At 39.4% G+C, this 26,373-nt stretch overlaps 2 protein-coding genes across 2 annotated transcripts in view; both read right to left on the bottom strand.

The window, feature by feature from the left end:
* Positions 1-719: 719 nt before the first annotated feature.
* Positions 720-4,037, bottom strand: LOC116040916 (L-rhamnose-binding lectin SML-like). The gene is made up of 7 exons (XM_036008071.1): positions 3,950-4,037; positions 3,625-3,684; positions 3,457-3,541; positions 2,988-3,239; positions 2,774-2,790; positions 2,356-2,488; positions 720-828 (listed from the first exon to the last, which is right to left on the bottom strand). The coding sequence occupies exons 1-7, from the start codon at positions 4,035-4,037 to the stop codon at positions 720-722; spliced, it is 744 nt and encodes a 247-aa protein (XP_035863964.1).
* A 7,992-nt stretch (positions 4,038-12,029) lies between these two features.
* Positions 12,030-26,373, bottom strand: part of LOC116040917 — a 29,854-nt gene continuing 15,510 nt past the window's right edge. The window contains exons 13-24 of the mRNA XM_036008070.1: positions 21,345-21,389; positions 21,027-21,159; positions 20,749-20,852; positions 18,704-18,814; positions 14,433-14,465; positions 14,262-14,324; positions 13,811-13,946; positions 13,450-13,559; positions 13,319-13,363; positions 13,036-13,168; positions 12,239-12,342; positions 12,030-12,118 (exon numbers count right to left, since the gene is read on the bottom strand). Coding sequence (XP_035863963.1) covers positions 12,093-12,118; positions 12,239-12,342; positions 13,036-13,168; positions 13,319-13,363; positions 13,450-13,559; positions 13,811-13,946; positions 14,262-14,324; positions 14,433-14,465; positions 18,704-18,814; positions 20,749-20,852; positions 21,027-21,159; positions 21,345-21,389 — 1,043 coding nt within the window. The 3' untranslated portion in view covers positions 12,030-12,092. The remainder of the gene's footprint in view (positions 12,119-12,238; positions 12,343-13,035; positions 13,169-13,318; positions 13,364-13,449; positions 13,560-13,810; positions 13,947-14,261; positions 14,325-14,432; positions 14,466-18,703; positions 18,815-20,748; positions 20,853-21,026; positions 21,160-21,344; positions 21,390-26,373) is intronic.

The raw sequence follows: 26,373 nt of genomic DNA, 5'->3' as shown, positions 1-26,373 counted from the left end.
AATTTAGATTTAAAAAAGCAATAATTGCATGAAAACAGGTTGACGAGTCTCTAAGCTCGAGTCTGAGTCACGTCTGAAGTCTTTTGGGTCGAGTCGCAAGTCAAGTCTGAAGTCTTTTGGGTCGAATCCGAGTCAAGTCTGAAATCAGCTGTTTGTGCAACGTGCGTCTCAGTCTGAGTCTCAGACTCGAGTCCCCATCTCTGCCAATTACAGTAAATACATGAAAACTTCACTGTTGTTGCATGAAATGTCGTTTGTGTTTGGCCTACATCATCAGTTTCTATCATCTAATGTAAAACAAGAGGCCAAGCCAGCCTGATTTGACTTTTTACATTGCACTTTACATTTTCAAATCATTTTACATTTCAACTTTGCTTTTTCAGTTTCCTTTTTCTTTTTAAAATTTAATTATGGCATGATAGTAGAAGACTTAGGTGTGCGTGTTTGGTGCGTATTTGGTAGGGATTTAGGTGTCCTTTTATGTTTTTCAGTAAAAAAGAAAGAAAGAAGAAGCTATTTCACCATACACTTTGTGGGTTTTTGCGTCTTTTTGTAGTCATGTTGTGTCTCTTTGTACTCGGTTAGTGTCCTTTTTGTGTAGTTTCTGCGTCTCTTTTTCACATCATAACCCTTATTATAACCATATCTCTGTCTAAAATGTTGGAAAAGCTAGGGCAGATCACAAATGAATAACACTCAAAAAGCTTTAAGACAAAACTTTAAGACAAACATACGTAAGCCACCTCCAGGTACTTGAAAGTGCCGGGACAGGGGCCTCCAAATACTGAGTTGCTTGCTTTGATAATACAGCTGTTTTTCCCATCGCAGCTGTGGAGGCAGAGTGACATGTGAGTGAATACAGGCTTGAATGTGTGCTGGAGCCTATAAAAGTGGATGAGATCACACATTTGCAGCTATCACTGTACTGCAGTTATGAAGTAAAACACCATGGTTTTGACAGCTTTCAACATGAAGTACAAGTTGACAAAGACAACTGTACCTGTCAGAAACTGTGCTTGCGGGACGTGAGCAGTCATTTTTTTGGCTCTCAGAAGCAGGCCGTTTGTAGGTGCATGTGCTCTGGTCGCGGCGTCTATAATCAGCACCATAGACAGATATAACCTGCCCTTCATCTGGCAAGAAGAGGAGGAAGAGTTGGAAGCAAATACAAAAAATTAGCTTTGAGAGGCAGGTGACCATGACCAAAGACAAAGTAAGTTTTTAAGATGAGTGTTGAAGTGACATGAAAATACAAGAGAGCTCATGTTTGTAACTTTAATCCACCATACACACACATGAAGATAACGTGATCTTACCACACTGCAGGTATGCCAAAGAGTGCTCACATGTCACATGGTGAACTGTCAAAATAACAGGAATCACATTAAACATAACTATTAGAAGAAGAAGAAGAGGAAGAAGAAGACATACTTTATAGACATGAGGGGGAATTTAATTAGTAGTATAATAATAATAGTTATTTTTACACACACACAAACACACATACACACACACACACACACACACACACACACACACACACACAGGCAGGAAATACACGCACACAAACAGGACCATGCAATAATGGAGATATTTCAGAGCGAGGGGGCTGCCCATGGACAGGTGCCCTGAGCAGTTGGGAGTCCGGTGCTTTGCTCAAGGGCACCCCGGCAGTGCCCAGGAGGCGAACTGGCACCTCTCCAGCTACTAGTCCACATTCCATACTTGGTCTGTACCCTCTGGTTCTAAAGTCATGTCCCCACGGACTGAGCTTACGCAAAAGTCACACACCTTCATGTGATCTTCCTCGATTCAGATCACACTACTAAAAACAGAAATATAGCCCACTGACTTACGGACTCATTGGAACTACAGCTTGCGCGGCTGTAGTTCCAATGAGACAACCTGTATGGGGACCGAAGTGGGAAAATGTTATATAGTATTGCTTTAAAAAGGCCTCATCAAAAAGAAAAGTCTTCAGCCTTGATTTAAAAGAACAGAGTTGCAGCAGACCTGCATTCAAGAGAATAAAAGACTATTTCCTTCCTCATCCTCAAAGGAATTAATCACTGTAGAACGCATAAGGAAGCTGAAGAATACATTCGATACTAAAGCACAGAGGATCTGGTGTACCTGTTTCTGTCTAGCACTGAATATGGAAGTAATTGATGGCACTGCAGATGCTTGTAATATTAATTGTAATATATATGTTCACACTATTGTTCTTGTTGTCTGGTTGTATGTTTTTGTTTACTTTTTGAATAGAAGTCTCTCAGTAGCTGCATTTAGAATACATGTAATGATTAAAAAAAAAAACAGTATATTATTCTATGATTGTACACACCTTGTACATACCTTTTGAGGATGTCCATTGTGCCCTCTAGAGAGCACTCTGTATTGGCAAGCTGTTCCTGAGGTTTTCCCTCACCGCAGGTCACACTGTCTGCACGTCCATACAGTGCTTCCTGCACACTGATCACTCCGCCATCTGTGATACAGCAAAAAGGGAGAAATTAGAAAATTAGTCAAATTAATATTACTGTTTTTGTCTACTTGCAGCGATCACTTAAACGCTTTTGATTATGATGCCAACTAATCAACTCATTCTGTTCATCCCGTGACATGCATATCAAAGTGTTTTCTTCATAATCCAGAAAAGATTTAGCACCTAAACGTTTTAATACCTTTACACTGACTCAGATTAGTCAAATGATTATAATAAAACAAAAACGTAATGATCAAACCAGCTCTTTAGTGCTGTCAAAATATGCACTGTTGTGGACAGAAAGTCTTAGGAAAGAGAGGCATACTGTTACAAGGAGTGACAGAACTGACCCAAACGCACAGCTCAATTCAAACAAAAGGTTTATTTGGAATGAAGGGAAAAGGGTGGGGAGAGGGCTGTGATGAGGTGGACGCCAGGGAGCAGGATGCGAACACAGGCTGGGGCAGGGAGCAGTTAGGGAGCTCAGGGAGAGCGGGGAGACCTTAGGCGAGGGGCTCGAGGAAGGGCGCTGGAAGCGGGGAGTGCGAACACAGGCTGGGGCAGGGAGCAGCTGGGGAGCTCAGGGAGAACTGGGAGACAACAGGTGAGGAGCTCAAGGAAGGCGCGGGAAGCCGGGGGCCGAGGAGCGAGGAGAGGCGAGGCGAAGAGCGGAGGTAGAGTGGAGCAGGGAGCTGCTAGGAGGGGACTGGAGGATGAGGCCAGCTGACTGGAGACAGAGGGATGGAAGTAATGACTGCAGGGAGAGAACACAAAGAAAGGGATTGGAACAGAGAAGTAGATGACGCAGGAATGCAATGGTGATCTTGAGCTTTGAGCTTGTGTCACCGTGAAGGCTGAAACAACGATCAAGCGTAGATGGTGAGTAGATCCGGGGTTTAAATACTGTGCTTGATTGAAGTAGATGGTTGGCAGGTGTGTATGGCGGGAGGAATGATGGTGAGATGGCGAACAGGTGTGCACAATCAGCTGGCTGGCGCAGGCAGGAGGGGAGGGGGGAAAACAGAGAGACACAGAGAGGCAGGGCCGACACAGAAACTGACAGGAGAGCATAACAGAAATAGCAAATAGAAAACAACACAGAAACTCACAGCCAGCCGGACCCCAACCATCACACATACCACAGCTCAGGCGATGAACAGTGTTGACTTCACAGGAGGTAACTGTCTCTGTGGCAACACCTAAAAACATGGACATATTAGTTTAACACAAAGGCATATATGTAAAAATGTATTCAAGCATCCAGAGATATTTACCTGGACTTAGAAGCACATAGGTTGCTGCCAGCACTGGAAAAAAAAGAAACATTAAATGGACCGTACATATTTATTTACTTTGTCTTAATGAGTCAGCCTAAACTGATTTATTAAGAGATTTAACTAAGACTTTTTGTTATTATGGTCATCAGTATACTCACAGTATGTGAGTATACTGTGATGAGAATACCATGACAGTCCCATGAGGGACGGCAGACATCCAGTCTCAGAGCAAGAGGCCCGAGCACTTTAGTGAACCAGGCAAAGCATACAGACATGCCAGCAGGACATCTGAGCTGATGAGAGGTGCAGCAGTTGGATAAAATATTGTCTATTCCTACTTTTTCTTAGCTATGGCAAAATAAGAAATAAAAACATTTGGAACAACATCAATGCAACTAAATACATTGAATACTTTATTGTAATGATTGCCATATTCTGGTTATACTTGTGTATGTGGAACTGACAAAGCTAAATGTGTATCAATAACTATTTTGTCTGGCAACTTTTTTATGTGTATCAGAGCACAAGCTTGTCTCCAAAAATACATATCAAACTAAATGGCTCGCCTGGTATGTTTTGGAATAAATGTGTGTGGATAATCCAGTTTGTGATTAGGTTTAGGTTACAAGGACACTATGTTAGGGAAAGGATTGTGGTTTTACTTAAATACAGGACCTATTCATAGTACATGTGGGCTACATAGTTGAGTCTTTTCTTTGTTTTAATTGAATTGAATAACTAACTTAAGATGTTTCTCAAAGTTATCTAAGTTCTGATGAAAAAATTCAAAAGTCTGATTTGGGGCCAAGACAAGAGCTTTGTTGTGATTTATAGTAAATGCAGAAAACTATGAGACACCCAGGCACTAATATCCTTAAGAAAAGTATGGTAGGGATTTACACAATGAACATGTGTATAATTGCATTTGAGAGTATCATGATTCTATAGCAAATTAATGCAAACTATTTGTATCTGCAGGCTAAGACTGACTAACTAAATCACTATATTTGATGCTATATTTCAGGAGACCAGAGACGGTCCAGTTGGAGCAGTGCCGATCTTGTCTTTCCAGCAGGTCTCTGAAGAAGTTGCGGTCCCAGCACACAGCTGTTACCAGAGGACAGAAGACACACCACTGTGTATTGTCAAGACTGTTTCTTTGTTTTCATAGCCAAGCAATTGTGATATTTAGTTCAATTCAACTGTATTCACCTTCACTGGATTTCTGGTCTGAATTATTTCATCATCATCACATAGTCTCTCAGTTAGCACCTTTACATGCACTCTAGTGTCCCCTGTAACAGTGTAAATACATGTGTAAATGTGTAATATTGTAATAATAAATAATTCAGTAAATGTATTTCTATATTTAGTTGTTTTTTTCATAAAGTTGGGGAAGCAATGTGTCAATGTCAGTTTTTATTAATGTGTTTTAGAATTATGTTGTTTTTTAATATTATTATAATATAATTTGATTGAGGAAGTAAAAGTCATAGAAAATGAAATAAAATTAGACATATATATAATATATATATGTTTAATTATATATATATATATGATATATATATATAAAATATATATATTTATATATATATATATATATATATATATATATATATATATATATATATACAGATATACAGGGCATGAAGTTAACTTTTTTGACCACCAGCCTTTTTACCAGCCAGTTTTTTGTTTGCGTCATAAAGGTGAAAAACAGGAATTGCTGTGTCTCTATGATCCTATCCTGTCCTATTCATGGTAGCTGTTAGAATATATTTTGTTAAAGTGTTAAGAAAAGGTTTTAGAGTTCATGGGGCTGACCTCAGTGCCTCTGTTTCGGGGGGCCCGGTGTTGGCTCATTACGCCACTGCATATAAGAGATGAGATGACTGACAAAATCAGGAGTGGCCTACGCGCACCACAACAACAACAAAACACTGGTGAATGCGCACCATAACACATGAATGTTTTTTGTATAGTTCTTAAAAATAAAAAAATAAATAAAAAGGAAACTTGTTTTGGGGAGAATAATACTTATTACTATTAATTAATTACTCTGGGCTGAGATTTTCTAGGACCCTTACCAAAAAGGCTCAGGATGCTGCAAATGTTGTGATGAAAAAGGCTGGTGGATTTAAGACGCAAAATAATTTATTGGATGAATCAAATATGAACATATCTGTCATTGTCAGTGGCTTGTTGATCTTTACATTGTTAGTTAATTTCCTATGTTGGCCTGGGACACACATTCGGTTTAATAAAGTACTTATTGGACTTTAACTTATTATTGCACTTACAATAACGTAGCTGTCCTCAATTTAGGTCATCCTGTACGTCTCATCTGCGTTTTTTCCTGCATCCACCGTGTGCGTTTGTGTGTGTGTCTGTGCGTGCGGAAAATAATACGGCTTTTTTTTTTTCCTGTGAAGAAATGTGTCGCGGTGCACCACTAAATGTTGCGTTAAAATGCATTGTAACTCGCGTTACTGAGATTGTAATGAGTATAATATTACCGAAATTTAATTAGTAATGCATTATATTACTGCGTTACAGCAAAAAGGAATACATTACTGTAATTGCGTTACTTTTGTAACGCGTTACTCCCAACACTGGTTAAGAGTTAGTAATTAACTGCATTTGTTTAATGATACATGTTGTTGTTTGTCTTATGTTATTTATATGTGGATGTGTGCAATATAGTATTATTTAAACACCGCTGGGAGGGGCACTGTTAATTTCATGTATCTGTAATAAATGACATAAAGCTTTTAATTCATTTTTTCCTGAGGAGAGCTTTCTGTTTTGAGATGTAAACTTTTGTCCCATTTTTTTGGTCATGTTCTTGTGTTACTATAGTCTTTCTAATGCACGTCTCCACGCTCCTCACAGTACAAACAGTTCTCAGTTTTTTCATCTTTAAGACTTAGAGTAGGGCTAACAGGTTTACCTGGTTCCTGGGTCTCATTCTTGTTGTTTTTTGTCTCTGGACTTCCTGGAAGATCCAAATAACATCAGACACACTCACTGTGGTGGAGCTTTGCTCGTGCACATTTCTTTAGACTTTTGTTAAATAAACATAGCAAACATATTAAAAACCTAATCACAAGCTGACTGATTAAATGCATTTTTATTTAATACATGTTGATTTAGTTTAGTTCTCCAAGCTTGTAACTGCTTTCAGAATCAACTCACAGAGGTCAAACCAGTGAATGATAGCAACCACAAAACAATTGTGATTGGATTGTTTCATAAAACTCTGCATCACTGCTTTTTCCCTCCGTGCACTGTATTCCACATCATCTTTTCCCCTGCAAATTTGGAACACAGACTAGCTTCAGTAGGGTGAAAGAGTGCAAACTAGCCTTCCAGCTACGTACATCCACATACGTACGTAAGCCACCTCCAGGTGCAGGCTGAAGTCGAGGAAGGAAAGCTTTGGTTAAAACCTTTGTGTTTGAGACACATAATGATTTTCAAAATAGAAGACAACTTGTATACCAAAACACTTTCCATTAAAGTTTTGTAAAATACATCTGTATAACTTGGGATTTGAACACATGAGGGCAGTGTAAGTATGTTGGTTGGACCAAAGCTTTAGTCGGATTTTGTTTCAACTAAAACGAGGAAGGAAGATGCTCTGTTGATCTTGATTATGGCAGACATGACTGACTTGTAACATCAACTAAACCACTAATGTTTCTTTTTTTTATCTGTGGTTAATGCATCACAGTGTGCTTTAGTAAAGTCCTACATGACTTTCTGCAAGTTTAATATAGACCAGTCAGGAAGATCAATCAACTGCTTGACCAGCTCAGTGTCACACACCAAATCTTCTTCACTGTGTGTGACAGCTGACAGCCCCGACAGAGTTGAATGTTATCATTTTTATTGAAAGAATATCACCCCGTTGGCATTTATTACATTTGCTTAAGCCCTACAAGAGGGACATGTGATCTCATTCCCACCTATTACCAACAGTGAGAAAACCAAGGTGTGTGTATCTGTTTTCTTCCTGGTTATCATAATTGTGTCCTCCCATAAGAGAGAATTTCATATTTAATACTGGCATATGGTGGAAATTATGTCAACGGAGAAAGCTGAGCCCAGTAACACATCTGACATGCCACATGGTCCCACAGTTTGTCTCTGTCTTCTCACTGTATAATAGAAATAATAACATGATCAGCTGATTGTACTTTACAGACCAAGAAGTCTACCAAAGAGTTGTTCGTGGAGGTGACGAGTGCAGCCAGCCTGCAGACCTGTAAAGATGTTATGGACGCTCGTATTGTATTAAGATTCACTTTTCCTCTCTTTTCTCTGTCAAGAACGAATGAGTCAAGTTTAATAAAACTTCGATTTAATTTTCATAGTTTTGGCAATTGCTTCTATTATTATTATTATTATTATTATTATTATTAGTAGTAGTAGTAGTAGTAGTAGTAGTAGTAGTAGTAGTAGTAGTATTATAGTTTATTTAAGTAGGGACAGATACAAAAAACATAGATAAGCCCAAACAGTCATCTGATGTATGTATCATACTGTTTTTAGCTGAAGCTAATTCATGACACTTGTAGGGCTTTTGGTTAAAAATAAAAATACAAATTAACATTATTAAAATAGAATGAAATGAAAAAGGAAATAAAGTATTGCTTATAACATCGTTATCTTTCTCCAAATGAGTCTGGGTCCAAGCCTGGACCTTTGTCATCACTTTTTATGTGAAAACTAAAAGACACCACCATGAGTTAGATGCTTTGTCACTTGTAGATAATATGGATTAATCAATAGTTTTAAGGTAACTTTATGTATGATTTGTGGCTCTAGAGGAAAACTCCTCCTCCCTCTAATATTTCCTGTCGACAAGTAGCAATTTTGGCCTGATGGAGGCTCTAGAAGAAACTTTACTTTTAGGTCGCTAAAAACATTCATATTCATCCAAAACTTGATCATGAAGTTCCAAAGGTATCTTCATGAAACTGTGCCATCTGGACAAAAGTTTTGAACATATGGACTGACATTGTTTGGGCCCTTTTTTACTATACTAACTGCTATAACAATTAGCATGTTGTTGATTCTGCATAGAATTAGTATATAGTATGGTTTATGGATTTGGGACACATCTTGTGTCGTTAGGTTCACTACCTCTCTCTGTCCCAAGCCGTTTTGGGTTTATTTGACCTTTTTTTATTTATTTATCTAAACCTAAGAAACTTCAGGCATTTCTCATTTTTTAATGAAATGCATCAAAGAAAATCCAGAAACAAACTAAAAAAAAAATGTGTGTTCAGTTTTACACAATCTGCTTAAGTCCATCTCATAAATGCAACAACAAAGCACCCATTTGAAGTGCAGTGCCTGTTTCACCACAGAAAATGGCAAAGTTGAACAAGTTCACGGCAGAGAATCGGGAGGAGGCGGGATCAGACGGGGAAGGGGAAGGCCCACAAGAGCCGGCGGCCAGCAGTGAGACCTCCAGCCAACTGATCGTTCAGCAGGTCCGCACAGTGGACCAGGACGGCAACCTGAAGGTCGTCTACCCGTCGAAGACCGACCTCACCGATGACATCAGCAACTTGACAGTTATTTGGTAGTCGTTGCTGTGGACAACCTGAGGTTTACACTCATTCACACGCTCCATGAAGTCATTGTAACAGATTAACATTGTGGGACATTAAGGCTAAGGTTTGACAACATGCAACAAAATGACATCCTTTTACTTCAGGGAGCACAGGAAATGTGATCCTATAGAACTTCATGTGACTGAAGTGTTGCCTGTTGACGAATGTAACATTTCTGATTTATGTACAGCTTTTTGAACCACATGTAGTAATGTTAATAAATCCTTTTGATGCTTTCTGAAAGCACGATCAGCATAACAGACTGTATGTCCATAATATTTCCTAAGGTAAACTTTATTTTGTTCAACTTACATTGACTTTATTAACTTGGACCTGAGGATTTGTGTTACTATTTATAAACTTTAAGTATTGACATTTTTCGTTAATACTTAATAAAATGTAATCCTGTTTTCATACATTTTACTGCATATGCCAAACAGTGTTTGCTGTGTAGCTTGAGTGTCTGTAGATTTGTGTTTTCTTTGTTCAGCCATTGTATCTACAGCTGCTAATGTTAACCTACATATCAACAACGTTTTACTTCCGGGATTGTTCAGGTGCTGCCGGAAATTCTGCGTGATATCCCTATTTGGCCAGATGTCAGTATTTGAGGACTATGGTTAACTGCTCCTCAAAACAACCTTTGAACGTACACATGTTCTACCAAAAACAAGTTCCTTCCTGAGGCTGTTTTGCAGCGGCACCATTGTGACAATTGTGATTGGTTTAAAGAAATTCCAATAAACCAGAGCATGTTTTTCTCCTATCCCAGAATGCTGTGTGGATGCGCCAGACGCCAGAGGTGGGACAAAGTCATTGTAAGTCACAAGTAAGTCTCAAGTCTTTGCCCTCGAGTCCCGAGTCAAGTCGAGTCAAAGATGAGGCAAGTCCCGAGTCGAGTCACAAGTCAAAGCCAACAAGTCTCAAGTCGAGTCCAAAGTCCTACCATTTCAGTTTCAGTGTATGCAATATTAAGAATATTTTCACTGCTTCAAAAGTCATAAGAAAGCCCTTTCTCTCAAGAAACTGAAGTCATATGCTTTATAGCAGTGGTTTTCAAAGTGGGGACGGGGACCCCTGGGTGCTGCGAGGGAGTGCTAGGGGGGCCATGGCAAGTTGGCATGAAAAGTATAGCAAAACAAAATAATTGAATAAATTAAATAATTAAAGTAAACCAAATTAAACCAAAAATAAGCTAAACAATATTCCCATTAGTTAAGAACTGCACTATAATAATCTATTGCATCTCTGAACATTACTACTATAATCGTTATTATTTTATTTTATTACATGGCTTGGTTGAATTCCAATGTAGAATGCAGCCTGTTATTTCTTGATAACAGACCGCTGCGAAGTATAACGGACCGTTGCCATGAAAAACAGAGCGTTGCTATGGACGCAGTTCGGTTTAGCGGAAGCAATACAATCGTTTTTAAATCAATAAACTCCTTTTTAAATCAATATTTTGTGTCAAAGTAATGATTTATTTGATAGGTAGCCATGTAATAAGCGGGATAATGTATAGCGAGGCGGTAGTTATAGCGAATACAACCCCTGATATGAAAAGGGAAGGCTAATGGTGGATCTACTGTGACTGTGTTATGGTAACGTTACTTTAAAACGGACGTTGACATGATGTTGGCGAGGTTTTCCATCTGAGTGTGCTACACTCATGTACCTCATATAATCAGGGTTCAAAAATCCCTATTTTTGTAAGCATGAACCAGCAAGGGAGACGTGCGTTTACTGTGTCGTTGATACAGTAAATATGCAGCAGCTAGTATGTTACGGTACATACATCCGATAAGGTGCTTAGCATTCGTTCAAAACTTACCTTTCTTTGTGCAACTTAAGGTGTCGAACAAAGTTGGACGTTGTGGCAGCTCCGTCTGTAATCTTCGACCCGCATGTTTTGCAAATTGCAACTCTTTTTTTGTCGACTACCTCGTAATTGTTATAGCCAAACAAAACTATCTTCGGTATCATTTTGCCAACTGGCTCGTTGTTGCTTGTGCTTCATTGGTTGTCTTGCAATGTGCCTGCTTAGATGCTGTCGAATCAAAACAACGTGGGACTACAGTGATTGGATGTCGTGCAGGCAGCGCGCGTGCTCTCTGCATGCATACAGGTGGTGCACATTTTTTTCACAGATGCAGATAAACAGAGCGGCGCGGCCGTGTGAACATTTTCTTCCCCAGTTTTCATGGGAAGTAGCAAGTCTTCTCGAGTCAAAAGGTGCAAGTCCAAGTGAAGTCACGAGTCATTGATGTTAAAGTCCAAGTCGAGTTGCAAGTCTTTGAACATTTTGTCGAGTAGAGTCTGAAGTCATCAAATTCATGACTCGAGTCTGACTCGAGTCCAAGTCACATGACTCGAGTCCACACCTCTGCCAGACGCTGCTCCAAAGTGCTGTGTAGATAGGTCTGGCAGTGCGAGACTAATGTTACCTAACCAAACGATGTGGGAACATAAACTGTATCCTGTGCAGCAGAGGATTTTTTCGCTCTCAAAAGTTCAACTTCTTAACAACCATTATGGGTCAAACTATTCCATATTGTTTTTTTAGTATAGTTCTGTATCTGGAACAGGATTCTGCGGTTATGTTTTACATTTCTCTAGCCAATGAACAAACTGACAAATGTATTTAATTGAATGCATGTTTATTGTGATACGACTGAAATGTCAGTGTGCTTACATAGGTAAACTCTATGGAAGCAGAGAGGTCCCAGGATCTGCAAAAGAACAGGAAATATTAAAGACAATTTAATTTAATTTAAATTTTTATCGTCGCTGTGAGTTTTTTTTGTGGCTGTCCCAGAGTGAACAGCCAAATGGACTTTTAAGATACTTACAATCACATGTGTAAGCCACCTCCAGATACTTGTAGGTGCCGACGCAGGGGTCTCCAAACACAGAGTTGCTCGCTGCGATGGTACAGCTGTTTTTTCCATTACAGCTGTGGATGCAAAGTGACATGAGTGAAAACAGGCTTTGAACAATGGAGCAATGGAGCATATGAAATCTGATCTGCGTTATTAAGGTGGTGATTTTCTTTATGTTATAAAATCTCAGCCTGTCTATTAGCAAAGAAAATTGCCATGCACGCATGACTTCAGACTTTGTCATAGAGGTCATCATTTTTGCAGATTGCAGTTCCATCTACAATGCTTCACTGGTCTGCATGCCCCATACTTTGAAAGACAAACACCAGATGTATTTTTTTAGGCCCTGAATGATTTGTGCATGTGAAATGCCTCCCTTCTTTTATTTTTTGTCAATTTTACTTTCTAACTGACTGAGGTAACCTAGCAAGAATTCCAATTCATTTGGACTTATCTTTCTCTATCGTATCGAGACTCTCTCTCCACCGTTACATATTCCATATCTACGGGGATGATCCCCCTGTGGTCCGATACGTGGATACTTCTTTAAGACACACCGGCTTGCCCGGCCACGCCCTATAAAGCACCTGTGCTGGTGTGGAATTACTGATAATTTGATCGGAACCGTCTCCGAGCGGCTGGAGAGATAGTCTCTTCACTCAGAGAACCAAGGTTACAACATAACCGAGCGATCTGTGCCAATAGGAAATAGTTTGTTGAAGTCTTCATTTGTATTAATATATTCAGTAAAGGTTATGCAGCTGTACCTGTCAGCAACTTTGCCTGTGGGGCTTGAGCAGTAGATATTTTGAACTTGATTGGGAGGCCGTTGGTAAATGCAGGTGGTCTGGTCACGACGTCCATAGTCGGCACCATACACAAATATAACCTGTCCTTGATCTGTCAAACAAAAGGAAAAACAATTAGTACAACTGGCAAGGTGGAGAAGACAACAATGTAGTGAAGATTTAGAGGTCTGATGCATTGAAAATGTAATTATGTTTATCACATGAATCCACCATAAATGCAAAATATAAAAATAAATATTACCACACTGGAGTTGCGCCAAAGAGCCCTCACAGGCAACAAGGTGAACTGTCAAAGTAACATGAAGGAATCACATTACTCTATAAAACCTGTAGCTTCTTTTTTTCATGCAGACATGTGACAGTGTGACTCACTTGCTGGGAGGCAGGTGTAGGTGGTTTCCAGGTATTTGTAGGTGCCATAGCAGGGATCAGAGGTATAAAAAACGTTGATGTTTAGTTCACACTCCCTCTTGCCATCACACCTGTAGGAAACACATTACAAGCATGTTTTTAGCACAACTTTTAACTTTTAACACACTTTCCTGTTTGGGCTAGCTCATCAAAGTAATACATTTAATTCATTTCATGTAAATGATTTGAATGATGCATGCATTTTTGAAAGGTCAGTGACATTTAATCATTGACCTAATTAGGAGAGAGTGTCCCATTTAGAATTCATGTAATAATAATAAAAAAGAGTATTTTATTCTGTGATTGTACATGTAATGTGTACCTTTTCTTGACGACGTCCACTGTCCCCGCTTGAGAGCAGTGTGTATTGGCGAGCTGTGCCGGAGGTCTTCCCTCACTGCAGGTCACAGCGTCTGCACGTCCATACAGTGCTGTCTGCACACTGATCACCCCGTCATCTGTTACACAGCAAGGGAGAAATGAGGAAACAAGAAAAGTTGTATAATGGCTTCAACAACTTCATTATATTTGTATGTCAATAACATATTATTATTTGTCATATTGACTGAGCCTAAAACGTTTACAGTCTCAGCCGATACTGTTCGTAGTGGGCTAAAGTATTTTGTGTTTCTCACTGCCACATTATATTTTCTGATTACTAAAGCCCAACATGTTTTAATGCCTCAATACTGGTTGATTCAGTTTATTAAGGCCTTCAAACCTAAATGTACCACTCACAGTGGACACAAAGACTTAAGAGAGTTCAGTCATACCACAGCTCAGGTGCTGGACATTCCCGTCGCTGCCACAAGTGATAGCTCTCTCTGTGGAGACAACTAAAATAATAGAAACGAAAGAATAAGTTAAAGTGTGTTTAAGCCACATACTGTATGCAGAAAATAAATGCAAGCATCATCATTATTACATTCACTCCAATAATTTACCTGCTGTCATGAGCGAACATGCTGCTGCCAGCACTGGAAAAGAAACATCAATGTCAAACTGTGCAAGTCAACATAAGCAAAAGTTACAAAGTCTCTCTCTAAAAAACTATTCTTTTTTATTGTGCTTTGTCCTAAACCCCTGTCCCATGCACATTGGTCACAAATAGCTCAAATCAATGGGAAGAACATTTCCACAGCAAATAACCTACCATATTCAATGGTGGAATGTAACTAAGTAAATTTACTCAAGTACTGTAGGCCCAGTGGTGTAGTCTAATAGTGGGTATACTGTACCACTTTTTTTTCCTGGCTCAGAATGGGCCTTTGTGTGTTGAAGGGAGGATACTGGCGTTAGTGTAGGCAGAGCATTTGGGCCCGGTCGCTACGCACACACCACACACTGTGCTCAGTGAGGAGCGGGTCGATGAAAGATGAGAAATGTCTCTCTGCATGTTCTGCAGTGTTAGTTTAGTTTGCTGCCACATAACTCAACCCTGTATTTGTGAATACAAATATCTGAAGTGAAAGTTCTGTCACAAAACTATGTTGTTGCGTATCATTGCACATTTTTAAGTGGGTATATGGAAATCCTGGAAATTTCTTAGTGGGTATACTGCGTATACCTGCGTATCACGTAGACTACACCACTGTGTAGGCCCACTTAAGTACAAATTTGAGGTACTTGCACTTTACTTGAGTCTTTTCATGCAAATTTCTACTTCTACTCCGCTACATTTCAGAGAGAAATATTGTACTCAACTACATTAATCTGACAGTTTTAGTTACTAGTTACTTAACAAATTAAGATTTATTCACACAAAACATATGTAGGTCATAAAATACAATGTTATATTATAAATTACTCTGACAATTTATATGCCTTCAAATAGTCCTACAGCTGAAATGATTAGCAAATTAAACATTTAGTGGATTGACAGAACTGTTGTGATCGTTTCCAGTTTCTAAAATGTAAGGATTTTTCTGCATTGAGTCCTGTTACTTTTAATACTTTAAGTACATTTTCATGACATCCAGTTACTTAAAGGGCAACTATTTTATTTTATATATTTTCAGGATAAAACTTGCATTTTGTGTTTGTACTATAACATGTTAACATGCTTTAATGTTAAAAGAAAACACTTTATTTGTGGCTGCTGCACCTGCATTCACCCTATATAGGGTCTATCTATCTATATAGGGCCTGTCTCTTTAATCCCTCCTCCCGAAAAAGCCAAGTCTGCTCTGATTGGCTGAGTGTTTCTTGGACTCTCCAGTGCGCTCCAGTTTTGTTTCACTAGCTAGCTAGTATCAGCTGGAGCTACAGTCTGCAACGAGTATATAGAGAGCCGAAGTCACGCCCCTTCCGGTGGACCTTATGGGACCTTAATTTGGATAAAATATGAACGGTAGTGAACGGGGAGAGGCAACTTATTTTTTTATCCTGTTTGAATTGAGCCATGGATTACAAATATGATGTTCATCAATTTAAAAAAAAATCTTTCAGCCGAAGAAAGTCTCAGTTAGCCATAGGTTTGTCATATGACCACTTTTGTGTGAAACTGCTCAGTGAACTACATCTCTCGTCTCACACAATTTACGTCACCTAGCTTGATGCTCAACTTGCTCGCTAGCTAGCTAGCTTAGCTCTGTTCCACAACACATGTAACGTTATCTTACCTGATGTGTTTTACCCAGTGAAGTGTTTTCAGCAGATAAGCAAAAGAACAAGCAAGATCCACGTTACAGCCCCAGTACGATACACACAGACATCGTAGCTTCAGCGAGACATCATCCATGCGACTTTGAAGTGTGTAGTCTTTCTAATTACGTATTTTCACAGTCTTATACTTCAACAGTTTAACAACTAAGTGAGACTTTCTTCGGTTGAAAAATTATCTTTTAAATTGACGAACATCATATTTGTAATCCATGGCTCAATTCAAACGGGACAAAAAAATAATTATTATCTCTCCATTGACTCTCGTTCATATTTTTTCGAAAGATAGGTCCCATTGGCCGGAAGTAGAAGGGCGTGACTTCAGCTCTCTATAGCAGGACTTTGTACTGTGAAAAATCACCAATTAAGGCTTCTAAACCAAATATTACACAACCGGACATATCCCAGAGATAAAGTGACTGGAATTTGGGGAGAAATTACCAGGTTTGGCTGCCAAGATTATGTCGCGTTAGCATGCAGCTACTTAATAGTTAGCAGTATGCTAATGTTAGTTTGTAATGGAACAAAGCAGCACTTTCTACCGTCAAAAATCGCAGATGAAGGCTTCTGAACCAAACACTACCCAATCGGACAAGTTTCGACAGTAATGCAACCAAGAATTGGAGCGCATTTAACAACATTGGCAGCCCAAATGTCATTGTTTACTGCCATGTAGCTGCTATAGTTAGCAGTGGACACTAATAGGATATAAGCAGCACCTTCTACAGTCAATAATCGCAGATAAAGGCTTTTAAACCAAATACTTTGTAAACTGTGACTCTGAATTGGAGAATTTAACAACACTGGCAGCCAAGATTACATTTTACTACCGTTAGCATGTAGTTACATGTAACAATGTTAACACTGCAGTGGCTTAAAAAAAAACACCACTCCAGTCCTGCCTACCTGGATCAGCCGAGAGTAGGAAAAATATTAAAACCGGAGCGTTCAGAAGAGTTGGAAATCTAAATGTTTTAGCTCATGGGGATTTATCTAAAATATGTTTACCTCATTATTTGAGCCATGTTTAACATGAAAATCCAACATTATAACATTGTAGATATGACAGAAAATACAAAAAAGCATAATATGTCCACTTTAAGTAACATTTTCACTGCAGGACTTTTACTTATAACAGAATATTTTTACATTAGGGGCTTTCCGACCGGAGGGATTTTTGCAGTTCTTAGAACTAAACGTTCCTAGAACACTTTTTTCGTCGTGTTCCGACAGGAAATATTTGGGGATTTTTAAGTTCCTCTGGCCTCAGTAGCATACTTTTTTAGCTCCTGCTTCAGAGCAGGGTCTTTTCCCATTTCCCTTTTCCTAGGTGTACTTGATTGGTCGAACTTATAAGTCACGCCCACTGCCAACTCGTAAACTTGCAGACAGAGCAACAACGGGACATTTTTAACAATTTTCACCATCTTATTCATCATTAAATTCACTTCTGACAACGTTTTAGGCGAGAAATTAACTGTTTAGATTTCGAATATAGGCAGTCTTGCGAAAATTGATGCCGAATTGACAATTTGCTTCAAAGTTTTCGGAGTTCAGGAGCTCCATCAAGTGAGGCGACAGCCAGCAAGCGCCTGCCCCGGCTTCTAGCTCGTCGCTCAGCCAGTCTTGCTCAGACACCTCGAGGTAAGCTGGAGGTCTCGCAGACCGCTCTCGTAAATAAGAGGCTTTTATGTCGCCGTTGACAGTTCGTTTGTTTAAATATCACAACACATGTCCATCATAAGATTAACGGGAACTTGTGGTTAACTGTCTTTTGGAGTTAAACTCCACAAACGTGTCACCGGCCGTCACACACACACACACACACACACACACACACGTCCATAGCGCAGCCGGCAGAGGCGGGGTATGTTAAGAGTATAATAAAGCCCCGTCTGTGTTGAGCAAAACATTACTTGAATTACTACGAGAATGGACGTGCATTTAATATAAGTTAGTTAGTGTTAGAAAAGTGCACAAGTATTAGCATAATTTGTTGTTGTTGTATGTGGCGCTAAGGTCTAGTGACGATGCTATAAAGACCGTTGCCGTGCTTGCGTCACTCCCTTACCCCTCCTACCAGTCCCTATGGCCACTTGGCCAGTGGGAATGCAAACGGAAAAAAGATTTTGGGGGAGAGTAGTTCTTAGAACTGCTTAGAAGTGTACTTTTCCTCTAAAAAGTACAAGTACTATCCGGTCGGAAAGCACCTATAGTGGTATTAGTACTTTTACTTAAGCATTGGATCTGAATACTTCATCCACCACTGACCATTTTGCGCCAAACAGAAGTTATGTTGCGAATCGGCCTCTTTGTTTCGGGGACGTAGCCTATTGGTATGGTATTATGGCAAATGGACAAGGATGTAGCCTACTGTCTTACCCTACCCAGCACCCTGAAACTCCAATCACATAGCCTATATTAAAACTTTAGCTTCTTCAGCAAGACAGCAGAAATCAAACTTAATTCCTAATTTTACATTAACACCCATATAACTTAATTTTACTATCTATGCCACATATTGAGTTCTAGTTGTCAGTTGCAGGCTACTTACACAGTGTGGTGCTGAGTCTGAAGCGGAACATGGTTTTAGAAGATCCGGTCTGAGGTGAACAGTAAGACAGATTCTGGCTGGAAGAGACACACCTGTAGGCTGTTATGCTGGATCAAGAACTGCCTTTGCCTTATGTAGGCCTACAATACAATAGCTTGATCTTGCGCAATTGGTTTATCAGTATGCTGACTCACATTACGGAAATATCATGAGGTGGGACCATGGGTGCGACATGCAAAAATCCCAGAACAAATTATATGACAGCATTGCAAAACTCATTAGAAGGGTATACAAAGTCCATTACTTGTGGTGATGTTGCAGTCATCCACCTGTTCAGGTTTTTCCATAACAAATACACCAATCCTCTCTCTCTCTCATTTCTCACATTTTCTTGAAGGACAGTTTTGAGATGTGGACTGAGGAGTTTAGTCCCATTTTTTTAAGCTCATGTGCTTGTGTGACTAGTCTTCCTAATGTATGATGCTACGCTCATCACAGCAGCGTATGACAGTTCTCAGTTTGTTCATCTTTTAGACTTGCAGTAACAGGTTTTCCCAGTTGGTTTTATTTACAGTAACTTGTTTTAGGTTCCTGTAAACTTTTGTTTTTTCTGTGGACTTCCTGGAACACTGTAAAGCCCCTATTGTTATTTTTTTTTTTGTCTCTGGACTTCCTGGAAGATCTATATAACACTTGGAGTCACTGCAGTGGAGCTTTGCTTGTGCATATTTCTTTAGATTCTTGTTAAAAAATAATTAGCACAAAAGCAAAAAATAATAAAACCTAATCACAAACTGACGAGACACATGCTATTTAAAAGTATTTTATTTAATACATGTTTATTGTGATCTTATTGTAATTTCAGTAGGGTACATTTAGCCTACTCTGGAGTGATGGAAGGATCTGCAAAAAAAACCAGATAAATTATATTTCAGATAAATCTATTTAAGTGACTGGTTGTGCAAAATATGTTACTGAAGGATGGTTAGGCTAAATGAACAACATTTCACACTTTATCAGCACAGCACAATGTTTCTAAAATCAAGAACCAATCTAACCCCAAACCTTTGCATTAATAGAGCCTACATTTTAGGATTTGTTTTTATCGTTCCTAAGATAGTTGTTTAAGCAGTTGATAAATCTCTGTGTTGTAATTGTTACATTATATTCTGTGAAAACGTGCTTTAATTGCTATCATAAATTGCTATCATAAATTGGCACACTGTTTTTCTTCCTGATGATTTATGTGTTAACCTTCCTTGATCCAATCCTCCTTTTCTCTGGTGCACTTTTCTTATCTACACTTACGTCATCAGAGTAAATGCAGCGAATGTTAGAAGATGAAAATAGCAGTGTTTTCCCTAGCTTTGTAGAAGACTTAGATGTGCGTACTTGGTGTGTATTTGGCGGGGGTTTAGGTGTCCTTCCTCAAGAAAATGTTATGTTTTTCGGTAAACAAAAATACACTTTGTGGGTTGTGTTGTGTCTCTTTGTACTCTTTGTTTGTGTATTTTTTGTGTAGTTTCTGCGTCTCTTCTTCACATCTTAACCCTTATTATAACCATATGTGTCTAAAAATTTGGAAAAGCTAGGGCAGATCACAAATGAATAACAAAACTCAAAAAGCTTTAAAATTTCTTAAGAAGTCTAACTACAATCATTAGATCTGAGAAAACTCTTTCATTCAGCTTAGGTGTGGCCCAAAACGGCTCGGGTGCTGCACCTAAACTTTATAATAGCAGGGAAAACCCTGAATAGCCTAATCTTGTGTGTGTCATTACATCTTTAGAACATTATATAACTGAACCCCGCTTTGTGTCACTTTGTTCTCCAAGCTTGTAACTGCTTTCAGAATAAACTCAGAGTTCAAGCCAGTAGAGTAGATGATACCACAAAACCATTGTGATTGGATTGTTTCATAACACTCTGCATCACTGCTGTTTCCCACCCCATACTGTATTCCACATCATGTTTTCCTCTGTACATTTGGTCCACAGACTGGCTTCAGTAGTGAAATTATGCAAACTGGCCTTCCAGCTACTTACATACACATACGTAAGCCACCTCCAGGTACTTGAAAGTGCCGGGAACGGGGTCTCCAAATACTGAGTTGCTTGCTTTGATAATACAGCTGTTTTTCCCATCGCAGCTGTGGAGGCAGGGTGACATGTAAGTGAATACAGGCTTGAATGTGCACTGGAGCCTATAAAAGTGGATGGCATCACAAATTTGCAGTTATCACTGTACTGCAGTTATAAAGTTAAATATACCATGATTTTGACAGCTTTCAACATGAAGTACAAGTTGACAAAGACAACTGTACCTGTCAGAAACTGTGCTTGCGGGACGTGAGCAGTCAGTTTTTTGGATCTCAGAAGCAGGCCGTTTGTAGGTGCATGTGCTCTGGTCGCAGCGTCCATAATCAGCACCATAGACAGATATAACCTGCCCTTCATCTGGCAAGAAGAGGAGGAAGAGTTGGAAGCAAATACAAAAAATTAGCTTTGAGAGGCAGGTGACCATGACCAAAGACAAAGTAAGATTTTAAGATGAGTGCTGAAGTGACATGAAAATACAAGAGAGCTTGTTTGTAATTTTAATCCACCATACACACACACACACGAAGATAACGTGATCTTACCACACTGCAGGTATGCCAAAGAGTGCTCACATGTCACATGGTGAACTGTCAAAACTCATAAAGCCTCATAAAGGTCCGACAGTTTGAACTCCCCCCAGGTCATCTCCTTCCCCATGCCCTGTGCCTTGTAGAGGGAGAACACTCTGGAGGGGCAGTAGATGTACTTCCCTGGCACCCCAGGAAAGCTGTCATGTATGTGAGGGCTGTCAGGGCCCTGCTTTAGTGGTTGATGACAGAACCTGCACAGGCAACCTGTTGGAAGCTGCACTGCTGACTTCCTCTTTGCCCTTTCCTCTGCCTTCATCTATGACCTCAGTTGACTGTAGGCTAAACAGTTCCTGGTTATCTTTTTCCGCTGCTTCAGCTGCAAACAAGCAATACAACAAACAGGTAACCATTTCACACAAAATACATAGATGTATAAAAAATAATTAATAAATGAAGAAAGTAAAAAAATAAGGCAACCTGAAATATAAGCCTTATGAGTCTGACACACTACAATCAACAGAATTATCCCAACATAAGGTTTAAGACAAAATTAAAACTTCTTTAACTGTGACCTGAAGGCTGAAAAAGATGTTAATGTTTTTAGTGACATATTCTGTGGACCTGTATAACTGATAAAAAAAAGATGTCTCGATGTACGACAAATAGGCAAATGGAAATCTTTTTTTTTTTTGCCTAGTTGAGTGACAATGTTGACGTTGATTGTGATCTTACTGTAATTTCAGTATAGTTAGCCTACTCCCCTGGAGTGATTGAAGGCTCTGCAAAAAACCCCAGGTAAAATATATTTCAGATAAATCTATTTAAGTGACTGGTTGTGAAAAATGTGTTACTGCAAGACAATTAATTAAACAGCATTTTATACTTCCTCAGCACAGCACAATGTTTCTAAAATTAAGAACCAATCAAACCCTATTAAAAATGTTTAGATTAATAGAGCGTAAGTTTTAGGATTTGTCTTTATCACTGCAAAGATAGTTGTTTAAGCAGTTGATAAATCTCTGTGTAGCAAATACATTCCAGTCTTTGAAAACTCTGAGCAAAGCCTCTGTCATGTCTTAATTTCTATCATAAATTGTTATCATAAATTGACACTTTTTTCCTTCTTGATGATTTATCTGCTTGAACCTACCTTGATCCAATTCTCACTGCCTCTGGGGCCTCTTTCTTATCAGATAAATCTATTTAAGTGACTGGTTGTGAAAAATGTGTTACTGCAGGACAATTAATTAAACAGCATTTTATACTTCCTCAGCATTGGATATTTCAAACTTTAACAAATAAAAAACTGAAAAATTGGGCGTGCAAAATTATTCAGCCCCTTTACTTTCAGTGCAGCAAACACTCTCCAGAAGTTCAGTGAGGATCTCTGAATGATCCAATGTTGACCTAAATGACTAATGATGATAAATAGAATTCACCTGTGTGTAATCAAGTCTCCGTATAAATGCACCTGCTCTGTGATAGTCTCAGAGGTCCGTTTAAAGCGCAGAGAGCATCATGAAGAACAAGGAACACACCAGGCAGGTCCGAGATACTGTTGTGGAGAAGTTTAAAGCCGGATTTGGATACAAAAAGATTTCCCAAGCTTTAAACATCCCAAGGAGCACTGTGCAAGCGATAATATTGAAATGGAAGGAGTATCAGACCACTGAAAATCTACGAAGACCCGGCCGTCCCTCTAAACTTTCAGCTCATACAAGGAGAAGACTGATCAGAGATGCAGCCAAGAGGCCCATGATCACTCTGGGTGAACTGCAGAGATCTACAGCTGAGGTGGGAGACTCTGTCCATAGGACAACAATCAGTCGTATACTGCACAAATCTGGCCTTTATGGAAGAGTGGCAAGAAGAAAGCCATTTCTTAAAGATATCCATAAAAAGTGTCATTTAAAGTTTGCCACAAGCCACCTGGGAGACACACCAAACATGTGGAAGAAGGTGCTCTGGTCAGATGAAACCAAAATCGAACTTTTTGGCAACAATGCAAAACGTTATGTTTGGCGTAAAAGCAACACAGCTCATCACCCTGAACACACCATCCCCACTGTCAAACATGGTGGTGGCAGCATCATGGTTTGGGCCTGCTTTTCTTCAGCAGGGACAGGGAAGATGGTTAAAATTGATGGGAAGATGGATGGAGCCAATTACAGGACCATTCTGGAAGAAAACCTGATGGAGTCTGCAAAAGACCTGAGACTGGGACGGAGATTTGTCTTCCAACAAGACAATGATCCAAAACATAAAGCAAAATCTACAATGGAATGGTTCACAAATAAACATATCCAGGTGTTAGAATGGCCAAGTCAAAGTCCAGACCTGAATCCAATCGAGAATCTGTGGAAAGAACTGAAAACTGCTGTTCACAAACGCTCTCCATCCAACCTCACTGAGCTCGAGCTGTTTTGCAAGGAGGAATGGGCAAAAATTTCAGTCTCTCGATGTGCAAAACTGATAGAGACATATCCCAAGCGACTTACAGCTGTAATCGCAGCAAAAGGTGGCGCTACAAAGTATTAACTTAAGGGGGCCGAATAATTTTGCACGCCCAATTTTTCAGTTTTTTATTTGTTAAAGTTTGAAATATCCAATAAATTTCGTTCCACTTCATGATTGTGTCCCACTTTTTGTTGATTCTTCACAAAAAATTACATTTTTATATCTTTATGTTTGAAGCCTGAAATGTGGCAAAAGGTCGAAAAGTTCAAGGGGGCCGAATACTTTCGCAAGGCACTGTACATCCATATACATACGTAAGCCACCTCCAGGTGCAGGCTGGAGTCAAAGAAGGAAAGCTTTGGTTAAAACCTTTGTGTTTGAGACACATAATGATTTTCAAAATAGAAGACAACTTGTATACCAAAACACTTTCCATTAAAGTTTTGTAAAATACATCTGTATAACTTGGTATGCTATTGTTAGTCTATGGTTTGAACACATGAGGGCAGTGTAAGTATGTTGGTTGGACCACAGCTTTAGTCGGATTTTGTTTCAACCAATGCCTTGTTAAAACATTATGAGGCATCACATACTTATTAAAGGAGAACTCCGGGCAATTTTTAAGTTCATCTTGATCGCTATACTTTTTTGAGTACTGTCTATAGCAAAAACCACGAGCCGAATTGGTGCTAGCAACATGGAGCTTCTGTAGCTAATGCCCAGAGCTCCTGTTAGCTAAAACGGCAGTTATGGGGGCATAAGCTAAAGAGTGCCTTTGTGCCTCTTAACAGACTCAAAATGCTATTAAAATGTCTGTGCAACATGAACAGGGCCCTTACATGACAACAAGATACGTTTATCAACTTAGCATTGTTGAAATTCACATACCCTGTTAGCTGCTAGCTGCCGTCTGGGATGAGTGAGTGTGTTCAGCCAGGCTTCGGTAATAATCATCACGCTGCAGTCCCGCGTGTATTTGTAACATAAATATCCATTTAGTGTGCAATCCATCTGGCATTGGTGAGTAGGAGTCTTGTCCGTGTCGATCGTTGTGGTTTCCTTAGCCGGACTGGCATGCCCGGCCGGCGTCCCTGCCTCTGCTTCCTCCCCACCCTCCTGGCTTCACGCAGCCAACAACAATCCAACGAGCGCCTGGTCTGGTGCATGGCTTCCAGAAGACCGTTCAAGCCTTCGTCGCGAAAAATTTATGATTATTACCGAAGCCGGGCTGAACACACTCACTCATCCCAGACGGCAGCTAGCAGCAAACAGGGTATGTGAATTTCAACAACGGCTAAGTTGCTAAACGCATCTTGTTGTCATGTAAGGGCCCTGTTCATGTTGCACAGACATTTTAATAGCATTTTGAGTTTGTTAAGAGGCACAAAGGCACTCTTTAGCTTATGCCCCCATAACTGCCGTTTTAGCTAACGGGAGCTCTGGGCATTAGCTACAGAAGCTCCGTGTTGCTAGCACCAATTGGGCTGGTGGTTTTTGCTATAGACAGTACTCAAAAAAGTATAGCGATCAAGATTAACATAAAAATTGCCCGGAGTTCTCCTTTAAGCCCGCATTTCTGCAGGTAGTTGTAATTGGTAGCCATACGTGATAAAAGGAAAATGCTCTCTTGATCTTGATTATTATGTTATTATGTCTGTTTTCTTCCAGGTTATCATAATTGCTAGTATTGTAGTAAGATTCACTTTTCCTCTTTTCTCTGTCAAGAACGAATGAGTCAAGTTAATTACAACTGGGATTTTATTTTCATAGTTTTGGCCATTGCTTCTATTGGTTATAACATTATCTTTCTCTAAATGAGTCTGGGTCCAAGCCTGGACCTTTGTCATCACTATTTATGTGAAAACTAAAAGACACCACCATGAGTTGGATGCTCTGTCACTTTTGATAATATGGATTAATCAATAGTTTTAAGGTAACTTTATGTATGATTTGTGGCTCTAGAGGAAAGCTCTTGGAAAGGTTTGTGCTCGATAAATTTCACATTGATATTGTTATGGAGACTTTCTTAGCTCTCCATAGTTACTCAAATATCTAACACAGAGGCACAGAGTACACAGATATAGTTAAAGTTGAATATTTTAAATAATTTATGTAATTAATTACAGTGGAGTTATAGAGGAAAGTTTACCAGGTCTTATCAATTCAGTTCTCCAAGGCAGTTTCCCAAGAAAAGTTTGTGCATATTGATTTGATACTGTTTTAGAGACAAATAACTTCTTTCTGATTGGAATACAGCCAAAAGCAAATCTCTTCTTACCCTATTAAAAGGATTATTTACAATTACGGCTGTCAAAATAACGCGTTCATTTCGATTAATTAATCTGAGAAAAAATAATGCGTTAAAAAAATTAACGCAGATTAATCCATTCTATATTGACGTTTGCATACAGACGAAAATCTGGTGCCACTGATATGTCTGCGCTTCTCTCTGATGCTCTGAAACAGACATTACAGGAAACACAAACACCACTGTATGTGACGCTAGTTAACACTATACTCAACAGCAGCTAACGTTAGCCTACCGCTAGCTAGAACACTACACTCAACAGCAGCTAACGTTAGC

This window comes from Sander lucioperca, chromosome 12 (assembly GCF_008315115.2).
Source record: "Sander lucioperca isolate FBNREF2018 chromosome 12, SLUC_FBN_1.2, whole genome shotgun sequence".
Classification (NCBI taxonomy): domain Eukaryota; kingdom Metazoa; phylum Chordata; class Actinopteri; order Perciformes; family Percidae; genus Sander; species Sander lucioperca.
Note: the sequence above shows the minus strand (reverse complement) of the source record. Positions and strands in the feature narration are given on the sequence as shown.

Coding starts and splice junctions, on each gene's coding strand:
- LOC116040916 (XM_036008071.1), bottom strand. CDS start 4,037: ATGTCTGTATGCTTTGCCTGGTTCACTAAAGTGCTCGGGCCTCTTGCT. Junction 3,240..3,456: donor CCAGCTGATTGTGCACACCT/GTTCGCCATCTC, acceptor CTCTCCCTGCAG/TCATTACTTCCATCCCTCTG. Junction 829..2,355: donor ACAATGGACATCCTCAAAAG/GTATGTACAAGG, acceptor CTGCCTCCACAG/CTGCGATGGGAAAAACAGCT.